The sequence below is a fragment of the Barbatula barbatula genome (assembly GCF_947034865.1).
Source record: "Barbatula barbatula genome assembly, chromosome: 24".
Lineage (NCBI taxonomy): Eukaryota > Metazoa > Chordata > Actinopteri > Cypriniformes > Nemacheilidae > Barbatula > Barbatula barbatula.
In genome coordinates this window covers 18,086,365-18,104,059 of record NC_136787.1, presented here as the reverse complement: position 1 = coordinate 18,104,059, position 17,695 = coordinate 18,086,365, and the positions used below count along the sequence as shown (strand labels likewise).

Below are 17,695 nucleotides of genomic sequence, written 5' to 3'. Positions count from 1 at the left end.
TGGTTTCTCTTTATCTGTTGTGCGTTATATTACTCAGAGCTGACAGCTGCGTTCCTGAACCTGGTGGCGCGGAGAGGAACTGCCACGAAAAATCAACATTCCTCCTGTCCGATGTAGGAACAATGGCCATGCCATTTATACCAACTGGGGATATTATGTCCTCATGTATATTATTTTTATTTTCTAAATCAAGTATATCCTTATTTTTTATGGTTATGGCGGGCGGCGCAGATGAATTATGACGCTGGGGCTTTTCCCCATCTATGTGATTAATAATATTTTAGACAAACCTGGGACTCTAAGCCTTGATGATATGCTCCGTGGAGAGGGCGTCGGTTGAGACACACAGCACCTCAAGACAGACTCGAGCGACTGGAGCTTCACTAAAGACCCACATGTCTGTGTTTGCAAACTCCACGTGGGACTGGCGGCAGCAACAGCGTGTCTTCCACTTGTCCACTTCTACTTTGCACGGCTGGAATTGTTCATCATCTCATTATTCATAGTGTAGCTCCTGTAAGCAAACAAAACATGTTACGTGTACATGTCAGTGATCTTTATACATGCATTTACTGGGAACTAAACTACATGTCAAACTATGTTGGCATTTCCCCCGATTGGCTACAATTTGGTTTTTGTGAGTACAACCTCATAACCTCAAAGATTGACTTTGTTTTACAGAATATAACATTTTTGAAAAACTATAAAAAAGCCTTTTCCTGTGTTGCTGGCATTGACCAGCATTTCTGTTAACTGGCAGACCGGGCGCAATGATCAGCAACACCGACGTATCCATCAGTGTCTATCACTACCAAACACACACACAAACCCAAACACTTTATCATATGTGAATACTTTGTATTAGCACCTGACCTGTCACCATTTCTAAACTGTAATTTCAATCAATACTTCATACCTTACAGTATTTACTAAGGCTCAGAGTCCCCACTTTACATGCAGTTTCTTAAAAAAAAAAAGCTATGGCGTTCTTTTTTGTTTGCAATATTTTAGAATTTGCTTGTTAGTTTTTTGTTGCTTTGCCAGTATATTAAAGTGTAATCATGTACGTTGTGATATAGAATAGATGTAGAGACGCATTGTTTCCTAGTGGTAAGTGATCGAGATGCTGCCACGGATTTGAGACACTGATGAATGGTGCTATTTTGGACCTTAAATCTGCTCCTTGGTAAGGAAGCTCAGATAGGTTTTTATTTTCATGTTCGGAGGAGGTGTTCTTTGTTGTCTGGTTGTCGTAACTCGGATCGGATTGACTTTATTTCCCCCTGTCGTTTCTGTGTGGCTTTCTCAATGGACATCAAAACTGACTTGGCGAATCTTCCTTGCAGTTTACAAAACTCTTAAACTGTAGACAGTTGGAGCAATCACAAAACTGCAATTATGAACACCCGTTAATGTAAAGGTTTAATTCAAGGAGTAGGCACAAGTCTCTTAGTGCAATCGTAAACTTCGCATAGTCCATCTTAAACTACAATGTCTATGTTGCTGAACTACATCAAGGACACGTTCAAATAATACCGTAACGCCCTGTCCTAACCGAATGCAATATGATGTGTAGCCCTACTATTCCTGAATTCTCATCGGCCCAAAATCCAGCTTCACAATAACACAATGCATTAAAACGTTCGAGAGCGTGTCACATGGCGCAGACGGATTGCTTTTGATGAACACATGGAGGATTGTTGCTGCCAGTGTAGTTTGCTGTGCACAGTCCCAGGGCGAGAGGTTATATAGTGTATATATACCAGGGCAGCTGAGGACAGAATTATTGCATCAACTGGGAATGTTTAATAAATACAAAAACGACTCTTCTGTTTAGTGCACGGGGTCCTCTGATGTATTTTCTAATGCAAAAATGTAGCATCAATAGTCTCATTGACATTGGGTACATGACTTTTATGGGTTTTAGGAGCCAAAAGGCTTTATATTTATTCTTTTGGGTGATTCATTTAAGTAGCATGGTATCGTCTCTCGGTATTTGCAGTTTTGTCTTTGCTTCTAGTTAACATACTTGTAAAAGTCCTAACACAATAACCAACTGGAAAGCCCACGTTATTTTCTTAGTCTTCCATTCGTACCACTATAGCGGGGACCTTCCCAACTCACCCTAGTCTTTCCTTAGTGCATATCCACTGCATGATCTTTGCTTTTCAGTTTCCTTTTTTATATCTTGAAAATAATTCTAAGCACAGTTTTTTCTCATAGACTAGGTAATACCAACTGTGTTGTAAATAGCTAGTGAATAGATTGTAGTATGTTGAATTATTCCGTGTAACTGTCGATTGGTGTATAAAACATGAAGTCTAGCTTTGTGGTCTTTATAATGATGCCCATAGTATTTCATGTCATTTTGCAACTTAAGCTGTAGTTGAATAAATATGCAAGCTCTGACTACTGTTGTTTGTCTTTATTGGCACCTTAATACACATTGTTTGACTCTGTAACCTATGTTTATTCTTATTTTATAAAATTGTGAGTTTTTTTAAATGTGTCTACCATTTTCTACCAAAGGCCATAAAAGGTAATTACAGAATAAGAGTAAATCATTGGTAATAGTTTTAGTCTTCTAACAGAAAGGTCTATGGGACTCATTGGTGGTTATATTCTGAAAGGTCCATTAGTAATAACATGGAACGTGCCTCCAAGCAGAATTCTGTCCTTGGCAACAACCCCGTTGGCATTTGTAATACTAAAACAGAACCTTATATTAGCAGATCTCTTGGATGTCCACGAGTCACAGATGGTATTGACAAGTCTATGTAATTGACAGCAGCTCTGCAACGCTGGAAGGAAACTGCTTGTCAATGAGTATTTTAAAAGGATTCGTAAGAGCTGGACAGTTAATTCTGGCTTGATTTGCTTTTCCATTTGTTCATTCTAATGATGTTTTCGCACAAAAAGCCTTTTGAATTACAGAGCATCGCTGGTCATGTGCACATTTTGATCACATAGGCCGAGCCCTTTAACCACAGTTTGGCAGAATAAGGAGGTTTCCAGTTCTACTAAAATGAGATGCAGGATTAAACAAGATCTGCTTTCTGACCGAAAGTATACCAAAGAACCAAATTTTTGTTTACAACTCGATGCCCTTCATTTAAGTATTAAATACGCAAAGCTCAGGTAACGCGTATTTGCAAAAGACACTCTGAATTATGTTATCTTATCAAATGACATTATAAAGTGTGAAGACATGTTTTTTTTCATTCAAGCTACACCAAAACCAGACATGCAACTGTCCATAAGAGCGATGCCGATTATGTGCAATAATTGGATAAGAGGGCCGTGCTCTGTCTGCAGGAAGGGAAGGTATCCTGTTTACATGAAGCATGCTTGACATCGCTGTTGTCTTCCGGGGCTCAGAAAACAGGACATATTTAGGACACTAGTAATCTTGTTTGCATTATACAAATTCATTGAGAAAAATATAACTACAGAACCGTTTTCAATGTATCACTAATCAAAGACATCCATTGGCCTGTTGCTGCGATGTGCCAACAACAGCGCCGCCATACTGGGGAGGGCAAGACTGTACTATGATGACAAGAATGAATGAATCAAATGTACAACGTTTAGTCTCCATTTACTTAGAATCTCGATAGATTAACAGTGTCATAAAGAATTGTGAAAACTCATTTAAACATATTTGATGACACTTGGTTTACACTCTTAAATAAAAGGTGCCATATAGCACTGAAAGTGGTTCTTCGCTCATATTCACAGGAGAACCACTTTTAGTGCTATAACATCATATCTTGGTGCGTCAGTGGTTCTTCAGACGTTCTTTGTGGTGACCGAGGTGCTATATAGCATCATTTCCGTAAAAAGAACCCGTTGTATGGTTCTATATAGCACCTCGGTCAACCCCAGGGGAGGGGCTGACCTAAAGGACATTCTTTCAAAGTCCAGAACAGGGCCGTGACCGGGGGCTGACCGGCGGAAGAATTATAAACACGAATGCATGCAACGCTACAGCATTAGCAAGCCGAACACGCAATACACACGTTGCATACAACACAAGGCCCCCCCCCGGACAGTATTGGTTGAGGTACGATGCCATCAAACACATCTTCGCATGTTTCAGTGCATACTAAATAATGCATGTAAAACCCCAAACTTTACTTTATATCCATTTCTCGGATGTCCATATTTGCCAGAACCATGGGACAGTTTGTGTAACGTGTTATTGGACATATGAGAAAACTAGATTTTGAGAAACTAGACTTTTCATCAAGGCACAAACCATGGAAAAAATAGTTTCCATTTCTGCGAAAAGAAAATCAACAACATAAAACAAACATGAACGCGGCTTGTATATTGGCTTTGTTTCTGTGTCCTATAATCACTGAGGAGGTGAACGAGTGCATCTGGCACCATGTCTTGGACGTCAGCCACAACACATATAAACTACTGCAGCTGAACCAAGCTGCAAATTCAGCACAGCAACATCACTGGAAACTCAGAATGAAAGCAAATCTCACCTGACACAACAGAACTTCAACTGTCATGCATGTATAAAGACCTGTATTTGTTTTCTCTCGAGGAAGCATCACATATCTTTGATTCGGTATAGAGCAAGCTCCTCATGTATCAAAGACCATAAAACTGTACTCAGTAGTGCTGTTTGTTGGAAACCCTGATTGAAAGGACTCATACTATGGTAAAAACTTGTGATACAATGTATTTATACAGTATATAAACAATCATAGATAACAAATCTAAAACAATTCATGTAGTTCATATACTACAAAACATGCACTTAAAGCCAAAGCTCTAATGTGACGTGATTCCCTTAGAAGCACTTTCCATAACGAATGAATTGTACCGTAACGAAAGCTGCTTTGAATGTGCATTGTATTAAAGCTCTATATAAACAGTCTCATGATGAAGATTTAGGATTGACTTGTTTTCACATATGTGGGTGTGTGAACAGAACGTGGGCCTTGAAAAAGGGGTTATGGGGTGAGTGAGGGTGTGGTCAGGCATGCAGTGGTAACCAGCCAAGGGCGAGACATGGTCCTGGATTTTAGCATCGACTTCTTAGATCACTTAGGGTCATGGTAAAAACAGCAGTGACATTTATCGCACTCGACTCAATGATTTCAATATATTGATGACAATTTTATTTCACACATAAATCGAAACACATTTGTGACGGGCTACCACTAGAGGGAACTGCTGTGCATGGACACACATTTTGCATATAACATTTGTAAATCTTTCATGACCACATTGTATCATTAACAAGTATACAAATAAACAGCACATCAACCTCGACTCCACCTGCTGGCTGTAGTGTGTCACAGATACATGCCGAGACATGCACACAAGAGCGATACTGTAATTCCTTTGGAAGGTATTTATTTATAAGAACTTTCTCCAGAAGTTTCCAGTTTACCTACAGTGTTTTAGACAGAAATCACAGGCTACGTTATTGTGCAAAAACAAAACAGACATACAGCAGCGACGTCTAAAATCTACATAATGAATAATAGTAATACTACGACACAATCTTTACCATCATTCTCACGTGCTGTTTGACCTCACAGACGTTTAATACTGTACGCAGATGTGTTCAATAAGAGTCTGATGCGTTTATCAGACGCGGTGTTTGACATCTCGTCCTTCATTCGATTGTCAGTATTCTCGCGTGGTTCCACAGAAACATCAGGACAACAGGAAGTCCACGTGTCACTCACAGCAAGGAAACTGATTTTTATGGTAATACATGAACCTCCGTGGGTGTTTCCCTGAGGATCTTCTCAGTCCACTGAAAATCTGTCCGCTCGTCCTCGCCGCGTCTGTTGCGGAACTCATGTTTCTGTTTTCACGCGAGAAGTGTGTATGGTTTTCACCACCTTGGCGCTGGATCTTGTGTCCTGTTCAGAGCCCTCCGAGAGGTCGTCTTTCGAGCCCGTTTTCTTCTGAAACACAGTCACGGATACCGTATAAAGACGAGATGTGAAATTAAAATGGACTGGTTGCACAAAACCAAACTTTCTTCCTCGACATCACCTTGTTTCTTTGTCTTATATTCACTTTTCTCTGCACGTTGTATGGATTTATCGTGGCTCAAAACATTGCAGTACAGAACATACATGTAATGATGTCATTTAATGCGATGTAAACCATATGTTCTGATATGGCAAAGTTTCGTTTATTATTCTTAAGTTTATTCAGGTTATTGTTTTTAATACAGAAGGTTTATCTCAATTTTGATCAATGATATAACAAGTTATATATATAAAAGCTATAGGGCATTTTGAATGTTTAGAAAATACATTTTCAGTTTGTAAACATATCCGGTGACTGACCTGTGCAGGCGTGGAACTGGAACCAGGCACATCAGCCGTCCGGGTGACAGGCAGAGGAGGCACCAGATCAGTCCGAGAGCTGCTGACGTGAACAAGAAAACATAGAGCCGATCTGAGAACAGTTACGCGACAGACTGTGTGTGATGTGATGTTTTTAGGGCATCAGACATGGACTTACTTGACCTCTGAGAGCACAGATCTCTCTCCGTCCGAACAGTGCGAGCGTCGGTACTGCCGGAAGCTTCGAGGAGAGTGTGAATGACGGATCTTGATGGGGTCGCCTTGTGTCCTGAAATGAGATGCATGCAGTTGTTTGGACTTCTGTTTGACAGGGTCCTTTTTATTCGCCCGTCCGTGTGATTCTCCTGGCATCCGTTACGGGTTACAAACTCCCAAACATCCCAAAAAAACATCCCACTTGTATGCAGCTCATTAGGGAGTTTTTAAAAGAGAGATGCATTTATTCGATGATGATGGAAATACACCTTCAGCTAAGGGTCCAGCTAACATTTTAACATCTCCGTTCAGATGTATCTAGAACTGTTAAAACACACCAGCCAGTGAAATTCTTCTGTAAAGCGTGTTTTTGCTTAATGTATTTGAAGGTAACGTTCAACGCTTGGATACAAATAAATCTGACGTAAAACATGTTTGTAATACTAAACTTCCACGTGGCGGACGACATTATTTGACTCACTCGACTTTCTTGTATGGAATCTCCTTCATCTGCTCCTCCGTGAGACCCGACGGATCAACCAACTCCTTCCTGCACGCAAAAATGACATCATCACAAACCTGCAGCCATTCAGATGCGTCTGACGGAAGATCAAGAGAAAACACTCACTTTATGTGTTTCCAGAGCTGTTCTTTAGCTTGTACATCGGGACTTCGTCTACGACAGACACCGAGAGAACATTTCAACATGGGCGTTTACATACGGAACACTTCAAAAAGGATCGATAAAGGGCTCAACTAATTCAATCCAGAATGCTTACGATCTCGAGCGTTGACGCGAACGGCGCTGGTTAGAATCGTTGGTGCTTTTTTCTTTCTGTCTGCGGAGAACGACCTCCCACTGCGGCCCGGAGTCGACCATCTCGTTTTCCTGCCGGGACCTTCAAGTTAATAAAACAATTGTTTTGTAATTCTTGTCAATTGAAAATAAGCGACACAGAGTTCTTGCACGTTAGACCGAGTGCTATGTATCATATATATATATATCATGTTATATATCGTAACCGTGAATTACAATATACAATTGCTCCTACTTTAAAACAGGCTTTATACCACCCACCCACCCACATCACTAAAACTCTTTTTTAATATCAAAATCATTGTTTGACATCAGTGACATTCTCATATATATTTCTGTGAAATTTCTCACCGGTTTCTTTTTTTACGCTGCTCTCTGTTGGAATTCTCGGATTCGCTACCACTGCTAGTGTTGCCATGGGAACGGGACCTTAGGGACAAATTGGAGGGGTTAAAGGTCGACAACGCAATGAAAGAAGGAAGTAGTAATAAATAATGCTAATGAATCCTCTGTACATCAATTACAACGTTTTTAAGAATAAAAGTAAATCAATCGTCACATAGAGTAAATGAGAAGACAGAAATAAATCCAAACCTTCTCCTGTGCTGTTTGTTGACCTGCTGGTCTTCAGCGCTGTGACCTCTCCTGTTGAGACGCAAAACAATCAGACGCGTTTAAAGACAAACACTGAATGTCCTGTCATGTCTGCCATATCATCCCTGGTGTCCTTTATTTTTTGGTAAGCTTCAGCGTATTAAGCAGTCTTCTGATCGTGCTGTCAGATTTACTAAAAAACTGTGCATTATTGTACAAATCGTACATCATCCGTAACATGAACATGTCAAAGACCATGCAAAATTCTACATCCAAAGTTTTACAAATGCTAAATAAGACTCATCTTTTTGTACTTGACGTCTTAATGCTTAACATTTGAAAACAAAGACCCTCGCACAAAGGACCTTTGCTGCAGTTCTTTTCCACTAGATGGAGCTAATGTGTCTCAGGATCTTGATTCAAACATGGACCTCATGTGGTTCTTTAAACTACATTAACACTGAAGGTCACTGAGAAAAGAAAAGTGACGGCAGAAAAGTGAAACATCTTCACACAAAGCCATGCACCCTTGAGCCGTGAGCTCGCACCTGCGGCGGGCCGAGTGAGAGATCTCGTTCTCGCTGCCTCCGGACGGCGTCCGCCTGTGAGCTTTTGGGAATTTGGGAGATTTGTTCCGCTCGCTGGCCGAGTTGTACAGTCCGCTGAGATAAAGCAAAGACGGGGCTTAGTGTGATCGTCAAAAATATAAGAATGCAAAGAACAATAAGGAAACGCTCATAACGCCACCGTGTATCACGGCCCTTTGGAATGATATTGAAAAGATCATAAATGGAGAGCTAGTCTCATCTGTGTCTCGGAAATTTCTCCTGTGAAAAATAACCAGAAATCTCACAAACGTCTGTGAAGAGATCTCGGTGGCACTAACTGAGCTCAGATTTGTCAAGTCTGCAACCAAAAGTCAATATGATTGAATTTCTCGATTTTAACTCAAACATTTCTCATCAAATTGACCCCGTATCCACATTATTTGACCTCTACTATCGACATTCATTTACACATTCATACACTTCATGCTTTGGAACAATTGCTTCACGTGTTTCTGTTTATTTCTCCTAAGAGAACCATCCGAGAACAAGTTGATTCTTTGTGATTTGATTTTGTGACGTTCAGTCTATTGTGAATCGTGTTGGAAACAGGATCTCGGTTGTGTACCTCTGCGGAGCATCTTCTTCCCATGGTGCACTGGGTTTGATCTGCCGGTCTTCAGTAGTGCTGTCCGTCTTCACTTTGGGGCTTTTGGTAAACACAAGACACATCACTGAACGTTGTTTTTTATGCGGATATTTGTGGGAGTCTAAAAAAGCTTGCGTTTACTTTCTACTTTTATGTTTCTTATAGACAGAATTTCTTATACATTACTTTTTGTATCTTATAGACAGAATTAAGTTGGGAAAAAAAAGAGATTGTAGAATTAAGAACCCAACAATGTCTCAGACACCCAAGTCAGACATTTTATACATTTCTCATCTGTATGACATCAATGAACTCATTTGCATCTATTTTTTTTACTTGATGAACTCCGAGGCGTGTCATGAAAGATAAAGCTCGGAGAGTTCGGTACCTCTTTGCTGGCGAGGGTTTCTGGACTGTCCTCACGTTCTCCGTCTTTGTGATCGCCTGACCTCCGTTGTTCCGCCCTAAAGCAGACATTTCCCAAACATGAGTTCTATTGTGGCCCAAGACATCAATCTACAGTTTCTGATAGCCAGAACAATTCCTTATCTCATGTCATCTGTCCACGTATATCCTCCACACATGCCCTCTCTTCACAGACGCCCTTCTCCGCTCTATTGTCTCAAGTGATTAGCGTCTGATGGTCATTTCCATGAGTAAGCGCGAGGGCCTTCCTCAGAACAATGGAGGCCGGGTCGGGTTTGACTTTCATCGTCAGAGTTACAAACCACATCCATCCACACACACATTCCTGTTCTAGCTGCGTTTTGTTGGCATGCCAGATAGCAAGTGAGTTTGTCTCAAATCGCATGCCTGTGGAGCAGTCAGGTGTATGAGGGGCCGTTTAGGCCATAATTATTGAAATGACTCTTACAAACACTAGTGAAATAAAAACATCGATCGAACTTAGTGAAATTCATTCATACATATTAATGAAATGACTCTTACAAACACTAGTGAAATAAAAACATCGATCGAACTTAGTGAAATTCATTCATACATATTAATGAAATGACTCTTACAAACACTAGTGAAATAAAAACATCGATCGAACTTAGTGAAATTCATTCATACATATTAATGAAATGACTCTTACAAACACTAGTGAAATAAAAACATCGATCGAACTTAGTGAAATTCATTCATACATATTAATGAAATGACTCTTACAAACACTAGTGAAATAAAAACATCGATCGAACTTAGTGAAATTCATTCATACATATTAATGAAATGACTCTTACAAACACTAGTGAAACCATACATATGTATTACTGTAATCTTTTACAGACACATTTCAGTGTAGTCGATGAAAGATTTCAGTGTAGTCGATGAAAGATTTCAGTGTAGTTGATGAGAGCATATTTCACTGGAAAAGGAAGCTGCATCCTCACTTCCGTTTAGTTTGGCGCGCGTTGATGACGTGTTGATATGCCGCGAACAGGAATCTGTCAGATGCAATTAATTTACTGAGCAATATTTTACAATCGCCCGCGCTACCTTCGGTTTTTCCTTATACAGTTTCGTTGTCAATGCAATTTTTTTATTGTCTAAAAATATATTTTGGCTATAAAACTATAAAACTCTCCCAAAAAGCTGAAGCGTGCGGTTCCGTAATTCTTGGCGTCTGCAATTCCAATAGGAACTACACATTCGAATGAAGCTTTACTCCCACTTTACCAGGATTTAAAGAGTGTGTCGAGGAAATAAAACTCTGGTTTTAAGATTGCAAAATGACGCCACGGCGATGTTTTTTGTTTTAGCAAGTGTTTTGCGCTATTTTCATACACGAGTAACAATGAAGATGATATTACAGCTTTTCTAAGAAGTGCACTTAAGTGTTTAGAGGACATTCAAACAGCGAATGGTGCTACGAATATGTTGAGACTTCACAGAGAGCTAGAGGACCAAACGAGAACCTTGCATTCATTGTTGCAAGCTGTAAGAGCTGTGGATGAGGAGAACCCTTGTTTACTAGAACTGCAGTCCTTACGTTTTGTAATGTTGTTTTGTATACAAATAATTATTTTTTAAAATTTTATATAACAATTATTTGTATACAAAACAACATGGCATTTCAAAGCGTTATAATAGAAAATACAGTCCATGTGCATGACATAAATACAATTATAATAAAAACATAACAAAATAATAATAATATATATTTTTTAATACAAATAAAATAAACAAATAATAAATAATTTAAGGGGCTATGGTTTTTCTTGTAAGTCATATTCTAGAATGTGTCATACCATATATAAAAGGCCATATTCCATTTCCGGATCCAAATGATCTGATTGCATAGGCAAACAACAAAATAATGGGAATATAGATTTATTGTTTGCTGTAAAAGTACGATCATAACCTTTATCACCATAACGAAATGTCCAGACAGTGGTTACTTTTCACAATTCGACTTTTCAAGAGGATCGCTACCGTACAACCCTGTGTAGATGCGCAATTAAGCGTATAGCGTGACCGCACTTATCTCAACCGCAGATTGCGTGAATCCTGCGAGACGTTGTCTGTGTCTATAGTGTGCGGCGGCTTATGCCCAAGCAGCTTAAAGTTCGCTGCCAGTTCATACCTAAGCCAAGGCAATATGAGATCTGTGCATATGAGATCTTCCTGGCAAGTGGGTCGGAGTTGTTGGAGGAACTAATAAGTAATTAATTCAGTAAATTAATTGCATCTGACAGGTTCCTGTTCGCGGCATATCTGCACGTCATCAACGCGCGCCAAACTAAACGGAAGTGAGGATGCAGCTTCCTTTTCCAGTGAAATATGCTCTCATCAACTACACTGAAATCTTTCATCGACTACACTGAAATCTTTCATCGACTACACTGAAATGTGTCTGTAAAAGATTACAGTAATACATATGTATGGTTTCACTAGTGTTTGTAAGAGTCATTTCATTAATATGTATGAATGAATTTCACTAAGTTCGATCAATGTTTTTATTTCACTAGTGTTTGTAAGAGTCATTTCATTAATATGTATGAATGAATTTCACTAAGTTCGATCAATGTTTTTATTTCACTAGTGTTTGTAAGAGTCATTTCATTAATATGTATGAATGAATTTCACTAAGTTCGATCGATGTTTTTATTTCACTAGTGTTTGTAAGAGTCATTTCATTAATATGTATGAATGAATTTCACTAAGTTCGATCGATGTTTTTATTTCACTAGTGTTTGTAAGAGTCATTTCATTAATATGTATGAATGAATTTCACTAAGTTCGATCGATGTTTTTATTTCACTAGTGTTTGTAAGAGTCATTTCATTAATATGTATGAATGAATTTCACTAAGTTCGATCGATGTTTTTATTTCACTAGTGTTTGTAAGAGTCATTTCAATAATTATGGCCTAAACGGCCCCTCATACAGGTGAACACGCTTTCACAAAGAACCGTAAGAAGTCAAGCGGAACCGAACGGAGCGATCGCACACCTGAGATGCATGTCACATGATACTCAAATCCCAGAGGTTTCTTTCATTCAAGACAGATAAATTACTTGATAAATGCCATTGTGTTACGCAAAGAATTTTTTTTTGCTATACATAAATTGTCAATATATTAAATCATTTATTTGAGATGTTTTTGTAAATGTATAGAAACGTATATCATACAGAAATATATAGATGGGTTCAGCGGTAACAACATAAACAAATGTCATGTGGCCCAAACTTAACTTCCAGTAGACCCCTGAAAGAATCAATTACTGTTGAGTGGTTTTAATTTAATATACGATATTAATATGAACTAAATATGTTATATTACAACCAGAAGTTCAACTTCTGATGAAACCGTCTATTGAAACACAGAATATAGAAATGTACTACAGTATATTGAACCGTTTTTCATATGTTTAAAAATATAAGCGCCTTTTTTACAATATTTAGAAATATTATTGGATTACATTTCCCAGTATATTTCCATTGTCTTGCCTTGTAAGGGAATTTTAAAGTGACATTTCCTGCTAAATCATCCCTGACAGCTCAAATCATTATTATTTATGGATTGTAATAAAATATACGGGTTGTATGCACTGTATGTTTTCTATTGTTGTACAAATATGCCATTTCATACCATTCCTTTAACGTGTCTTGAAGTGCATCTCACCTGCATTAGACGTCTGCGGGCATCTCTTTGGGTAAGTCTTACTGCGGGTTCGGATCACCTGCAGGTCTGGTCGAGGTAGTGTTATTGACGGCTCTCTTCCGATCTGCATTGCAGTTTTTCCACTAGGAAACATCCAACATTAGAATTCATTTATTCTGTATCGCCATAAAGATACGTTCCTCTTAACCGCTGCATTTCATTCTACTGCTGAAACCAGACAGATCGATGTGTAGTGGTAGTCTATATGTTGCGCAGATGTTTTATTTAACCCAGTAAGATTTTATTTATTGTGTGTGTACTGACCTGTAGCGATGTTTTGAGCCCAGAGAGCTGAACTTTGATAGTTTCCTCGACAATGAAGCGGACTCATTCTCCGGCATTCTGTGAAGAATATTCAATGCTATTACCTTTACAAATCAACCTCTTACATTAAGAAGTGTTTTGCAATTCTTTTTTTACACCTTTGTTTTCTATGCATTTTATCTTTTAATTTGCACGAACACAATTTTATAGTCTGAGGGACACATCTGTTGTTTGCACATGTATTTTAATGATGTCAATTAAAGAACAAGGCTGCGTCTGAAATCTGTGACAGTACGTACTGAATTTGAATAAGTACCTACCGGCCGTTAAACAGTACGTTCTATATAGTATGAGTACTAGAGTGTAATATGAATATACTTCGGACATAATCCGTCCGCCATGCTTTATGGTCATGTGACCCATATGCTCTGTGACCTACGACGTATAGTATAGACAATAACAACCTTCACGTGAGCGTTGATAAAAACATAATTTAGTCACGAGAAATTCATTTATTGGCACTTACATTAAAAACAGACGTCCGCTTAAAAAGTTTTTCGCTATATTTATATGATTTACTTTTTAAATTCGACCGTTGCTCAGCTCCCGTGGCATCATGGGATAGAGAAGTGTTCATCTGATCCACACTCATGAGTAAACCATCCCGGTTATTCTCTCCTGTTTTTTTCATACTGAGGTTTCGGACATACTACTCATGACTTTTCGCCTACTACTTAGTATGGAAGGCGGCGATTTCGGACGCAGCCCAAGTGTAAGTGAGAGTTTTACATTCATTCATATGTGATGGAACTCTCTCTCTCTCTCTCTCTCTCTCTCTCTCTCTCTCTCTCTCTCACACACACGCACAGTTTGTGTATATGACTGATTTGACTTGTTTTTAAAGGTCTGGATTATCCTGTTTGGACTCCATGTTTGGGACACCGAGTTGCTCAGATACGCGTGTCAATGTGTTATTGTTGGTGATTTAATGATCACAACTCACCACTACAATGCTATGGTTTTTCTTAGTACATTTCTATGTGGTTGCTTCAATGTTGCTTTTCAGTGCATCGCTAGGGTTTTTAGTCATGGTTGTTAGTGGTTATTGCTCACTTGCCCATCATGACATTTCCATATTTTTTCAAATAACTAAATTTAAAGGCCCAATTTTACAGACATATCTTAGCTGAAGACAGGACAATGCCTTAGTTAGATTAAGATATTTATCTCACCTTTATAAAAATACCAAAGAAGAATACATTACTGGTGTGCATCTCGAGACAAAACAATGGCACTGATATATTTTGAGATATTTCTGGGCAAGTTATATTCAGATAAGACAAGACCCACATTCATTTTATTCTGGGACTAGCCATAAGCCTTGTCTGTGAAACCACGCCAAAGAGTTTAGAGTTTGCACGGAAATAAAATGAAAATAGTACCATAATCCCCAAAACTGATTTTTGTATACAATAAGAATGGACTGCGACAGCCTCTTCTCAAGCTAATAAAACGATGAATCTATTTTGTATTAAAATTGTTGACACGTCCTGTCTAAATAATGCATAACCTCCAGAACTACAGCAGTATTCACAACGTAAAGCAGTGATTTGCGTTGTTTCTGTGAGCTTTTGCACGGTGAGAGGAGGCAAATAATGGATTACATTTTGGAGTAGTTCTTATCTTCAGAACAATTGAGTTGCATTGAGTTATTTTATTATGCCTCTCCGTCATTTTAAAGCGTTTTATTAGCAGAAATAAAATCATGTAAAAAAACATCCATTTTGCCTTCACAGAAAAAACCCATCAGGGGGTTTGAATGGCACAAAGGTGAGTAAATAATGACAAAACTTCTTTTTAAGATGGAATAATCAATCATTTTGTGTCCTCACTTGACCTCGCCGGCGTTGGTGAAATTTTCCTCTTTATCTTCCACACGGAGACCTGAGTTTAGAAGTGTAACTTGTGTAAATCCCTCTTCTCTTTATCTCAATTTCACACGCAGATTACTGCAGAAATCCTTCATTCTGAGTGTGCTAAAGCGAGGTAAGACGGTGCGCTCTTTTAAAGCAAACACCAGGGATTGTGTCTCTGAACATCAGTGCCTCAGTAAAGCCCCACCGGCACTTCAGAGTTTCTCTCTGAGAACGGGATCGTGTGCCAACGGTTTCAGTTTCGAAACAGAAACTCTAGAAGGATTAAGATGTTTGTGACCCTTTCTTTCAAGACGTTATGTTCGGTATGAGGTTGTTCAAATTTCACACGAGCGTAATCTCTTATGTGAAAAGGAGTTGTTTCTTTACCATAGTACAATGATGGGATCAGACGTTTACAAACAGTAAAACATGTCAAGTTAACAAAATTGTCCTCCATACGGTAACATCTAAATTAAATATTTCTTCCACTGTTTTTAAGTCACTATATGTAATGTTTAGGAGAATATGAATGGATCTGGTATTAAACTGATACTGCGATAATTCAGTGCATTATTTAAAGCCACAATATGTACATTTGAACCGCTAGAAGGTGCACTTTCGAAACAACAACAAACGGCGAAGCTAAATGACGTTATGTCGAGAGAGTGGAATTATGTCGGTTTCATCATCTGGAGGCGTATGGAGATCTCCCATCATGTTCACGGACGAAAAAAAGAAATGCATTTTATTTTATGTCATCGTAATGAATTAGCTTGCAAGAAACGTGGAATGTAATGCTACGTTGATTTGGTAGCATAATGCTACACAGTTTTACACGTTTAAACAGTAAACTACGTTTAGGCTTTTTTGGGTTTCTTTTTACTCGCCAAAGAGTAATCGTGAACCAAAATGACCGAACAACAGATGCTGTATAAACCACTTTTGCATTTGCGTGTTGCCGTCGGTTCTCCAACCGGAAACAGGATAGTGCGGAGCAGCGGATATTAAGTCACTGATATGCGACGTTATTTTAAAGAGGAATTTCTCTGGATTTGCACATTCTTGGGAACATTAGGGATCATGTAAGTACACAACCGCATGAAATATATATCACACCGTGCAAGTGATTTTTGGATATTTCATAACAAAATGATTCCATATTGTGGCTTTAAAGCAATTTTAGCTTCGAAGCGAAGTTGTGGTTTACCTGAAAAAGGTATGATGCTCCACACAACACTTCCAGAGGTTCTTGCACGCCGTCTTACTGGGAACTTCAAAGAAGAACGACGTTTCAATACACTGAAACGAAAAGAAAGGAAGCTCTGCGTGAATACATATCTGTTCATATTCAGTTTTGTGTAAATGCCTCGTAACCCTGATGTGTTGAAATGAGTCTATTCTCACGAGATCACAGGCACTGGGACATTTGAAATGAGCATTCTGTCTCACGCTGGATAAATTGACCCCTGGAAGAAAAGGTTTATAGGAACTGTCCAGGGAATCTCACTGGAGGTTGAGGACCAGTCGTAACACTGAATCAACAATGGGATCTTCATGAGGTTCTTTGTCTCGTGTGTCTTCACATTTACACACAGCACTGCTGTAAGTATATTCAATTTGTAATTTAACTGTTTGTTGGTATGTGTTTAGGTAAAATGAACGTTTTTGTTTCATTTTGTAAACTACTAACAGTATTTCTAAAGAAAATATAGTTTCTATTTGCATTTATTTGCAGAAAATGAAAAGTGGAGAAACAAGTTCAGATTCACTTTTAAGCAATACAACAGTAATACTTCTACATGTATTTAGAAAAACTTCAAATATAATTTTACAGTTTTCATGTGTCTTGTCATGTTGTCAGTAATTCACATTGCTGGATGACTTTATGTCACTCGTGAGGTTTAGTTTTGTTGAAATTCCACAAACACTGGACTGGAATGACCGCAATACACCTAGAAATACTGTTTTAATGAACAGTTTCTTATTTTGTCCATTCATTTATATTTATACTACTTGTGTAGTCTCGAGAATTGTGCTGCATTATTGGTTTGTGTGTTTTTATATTAAAAAGACAACTTACATCTCTGCTCATAACCCGCAGTTCGAACTGTGTTTCCTTGAAATATACTTTTGTAATTCTTGGCCTGAAACATCAAAGAGTCTATTTTTTACATGATTTTGAAAAACTTATACACAT

The 17,695-nt window shown here is 38.5% G+C and overlaps 1 protein-coding gene and 1 long non-coding RNA gene across 6 annotated transcripts in view; one reads left to right on the top strand and one right to left on the bottom strand.

Moving 5' to 3' along the window:
- Positions 1-2,409, top strand: part of LOC306889159 — a 4,088-nt gene extending 1,679 nt beyond the window's left edge. Inside the window, exons 2-3 of one of the 2 annotated variants that reach the window (XR_013786176.1) lie at positions 38-113; positions 285-2,409. This is a non-coding gene — a long non-coding RNA (uncharacterized lncRNA). Of the gene's footprint in view, positions 1-37; positions 166-284 lie in introns of both variants that reach the window. The other variant, XR_013786177.1, reaches the window with a different exon arrangement.
- A 2,708-nt stretch (positions 2,410-5,117) lies between these two features.
- Positions 5,118-17,695, bottom strand: part of epb41l4a (erythrocyte membrane protein band 4.1 like 4A) — a 30,584-nt gene continuing 18,006 nt past the window's right edge. Inside the window, exons 9-23 of one of the 4 annotated variants that reach the window (XM_079448527.1) lie at positions 17,579-17,642; positions 16,706-16,797; positions 13,583-13,660; positions 13,280-13,401; positions 9,539-9,614; positions 9,130-9,210; positions 8,505-8,618; positions 7,957-8,007; positions 7,714-7,791; positions 7,325-7,444; positions 7,174-7,221; positions 7,027-7,095; positions 6,508-6,618; positions 6,330-6,408; positions 5,118-5,939 (exon numbers count right to left, since the gene is read on the bottom strand). In XM_079448527.1, coding sequence (XP_079304653.1) covers positions 5,829-5,939; positions 6,330-6,408; positions 6,508-6,618; positions 7,027-7,095; positions 7,174-7,221; positions 7,325-7,444; positions 7,714-7,791; positions 7,957-8,007; positions 8,505-8,618; positions 9,130-9,210; positions 9,539-9,614; positions 13,280-13,401; positions 13,583-13,660; positions 16,706-16,797; positions 17,579-17,642 — 1,294 coding nt within the window. In that variant the 3' untranslated portion in view covers positions 5,118-5,828. Of the gene's footprint in view, positions 5,940-6,329; positions 6,412-6,507; positions 6,619-7,026; positions 7,096-7,173; positions 7,222-7,324; positions 7,445-7,713; positions 7,792-7,956; positions 8,008-8,504; positions 8,619-9,129; positions 9,211-9,538; positions 9,615-13,279; positions 13,402-13,582; positions 13,661-16,705; positions 16,798-17,578; positions 17,643-17,695 lie in introns of all 4 variants that reach the window. The other 3 variants (XM_079448526.1, XM_079448528.1, XM_079448529.1) reach the window with 3 other exon arrangements.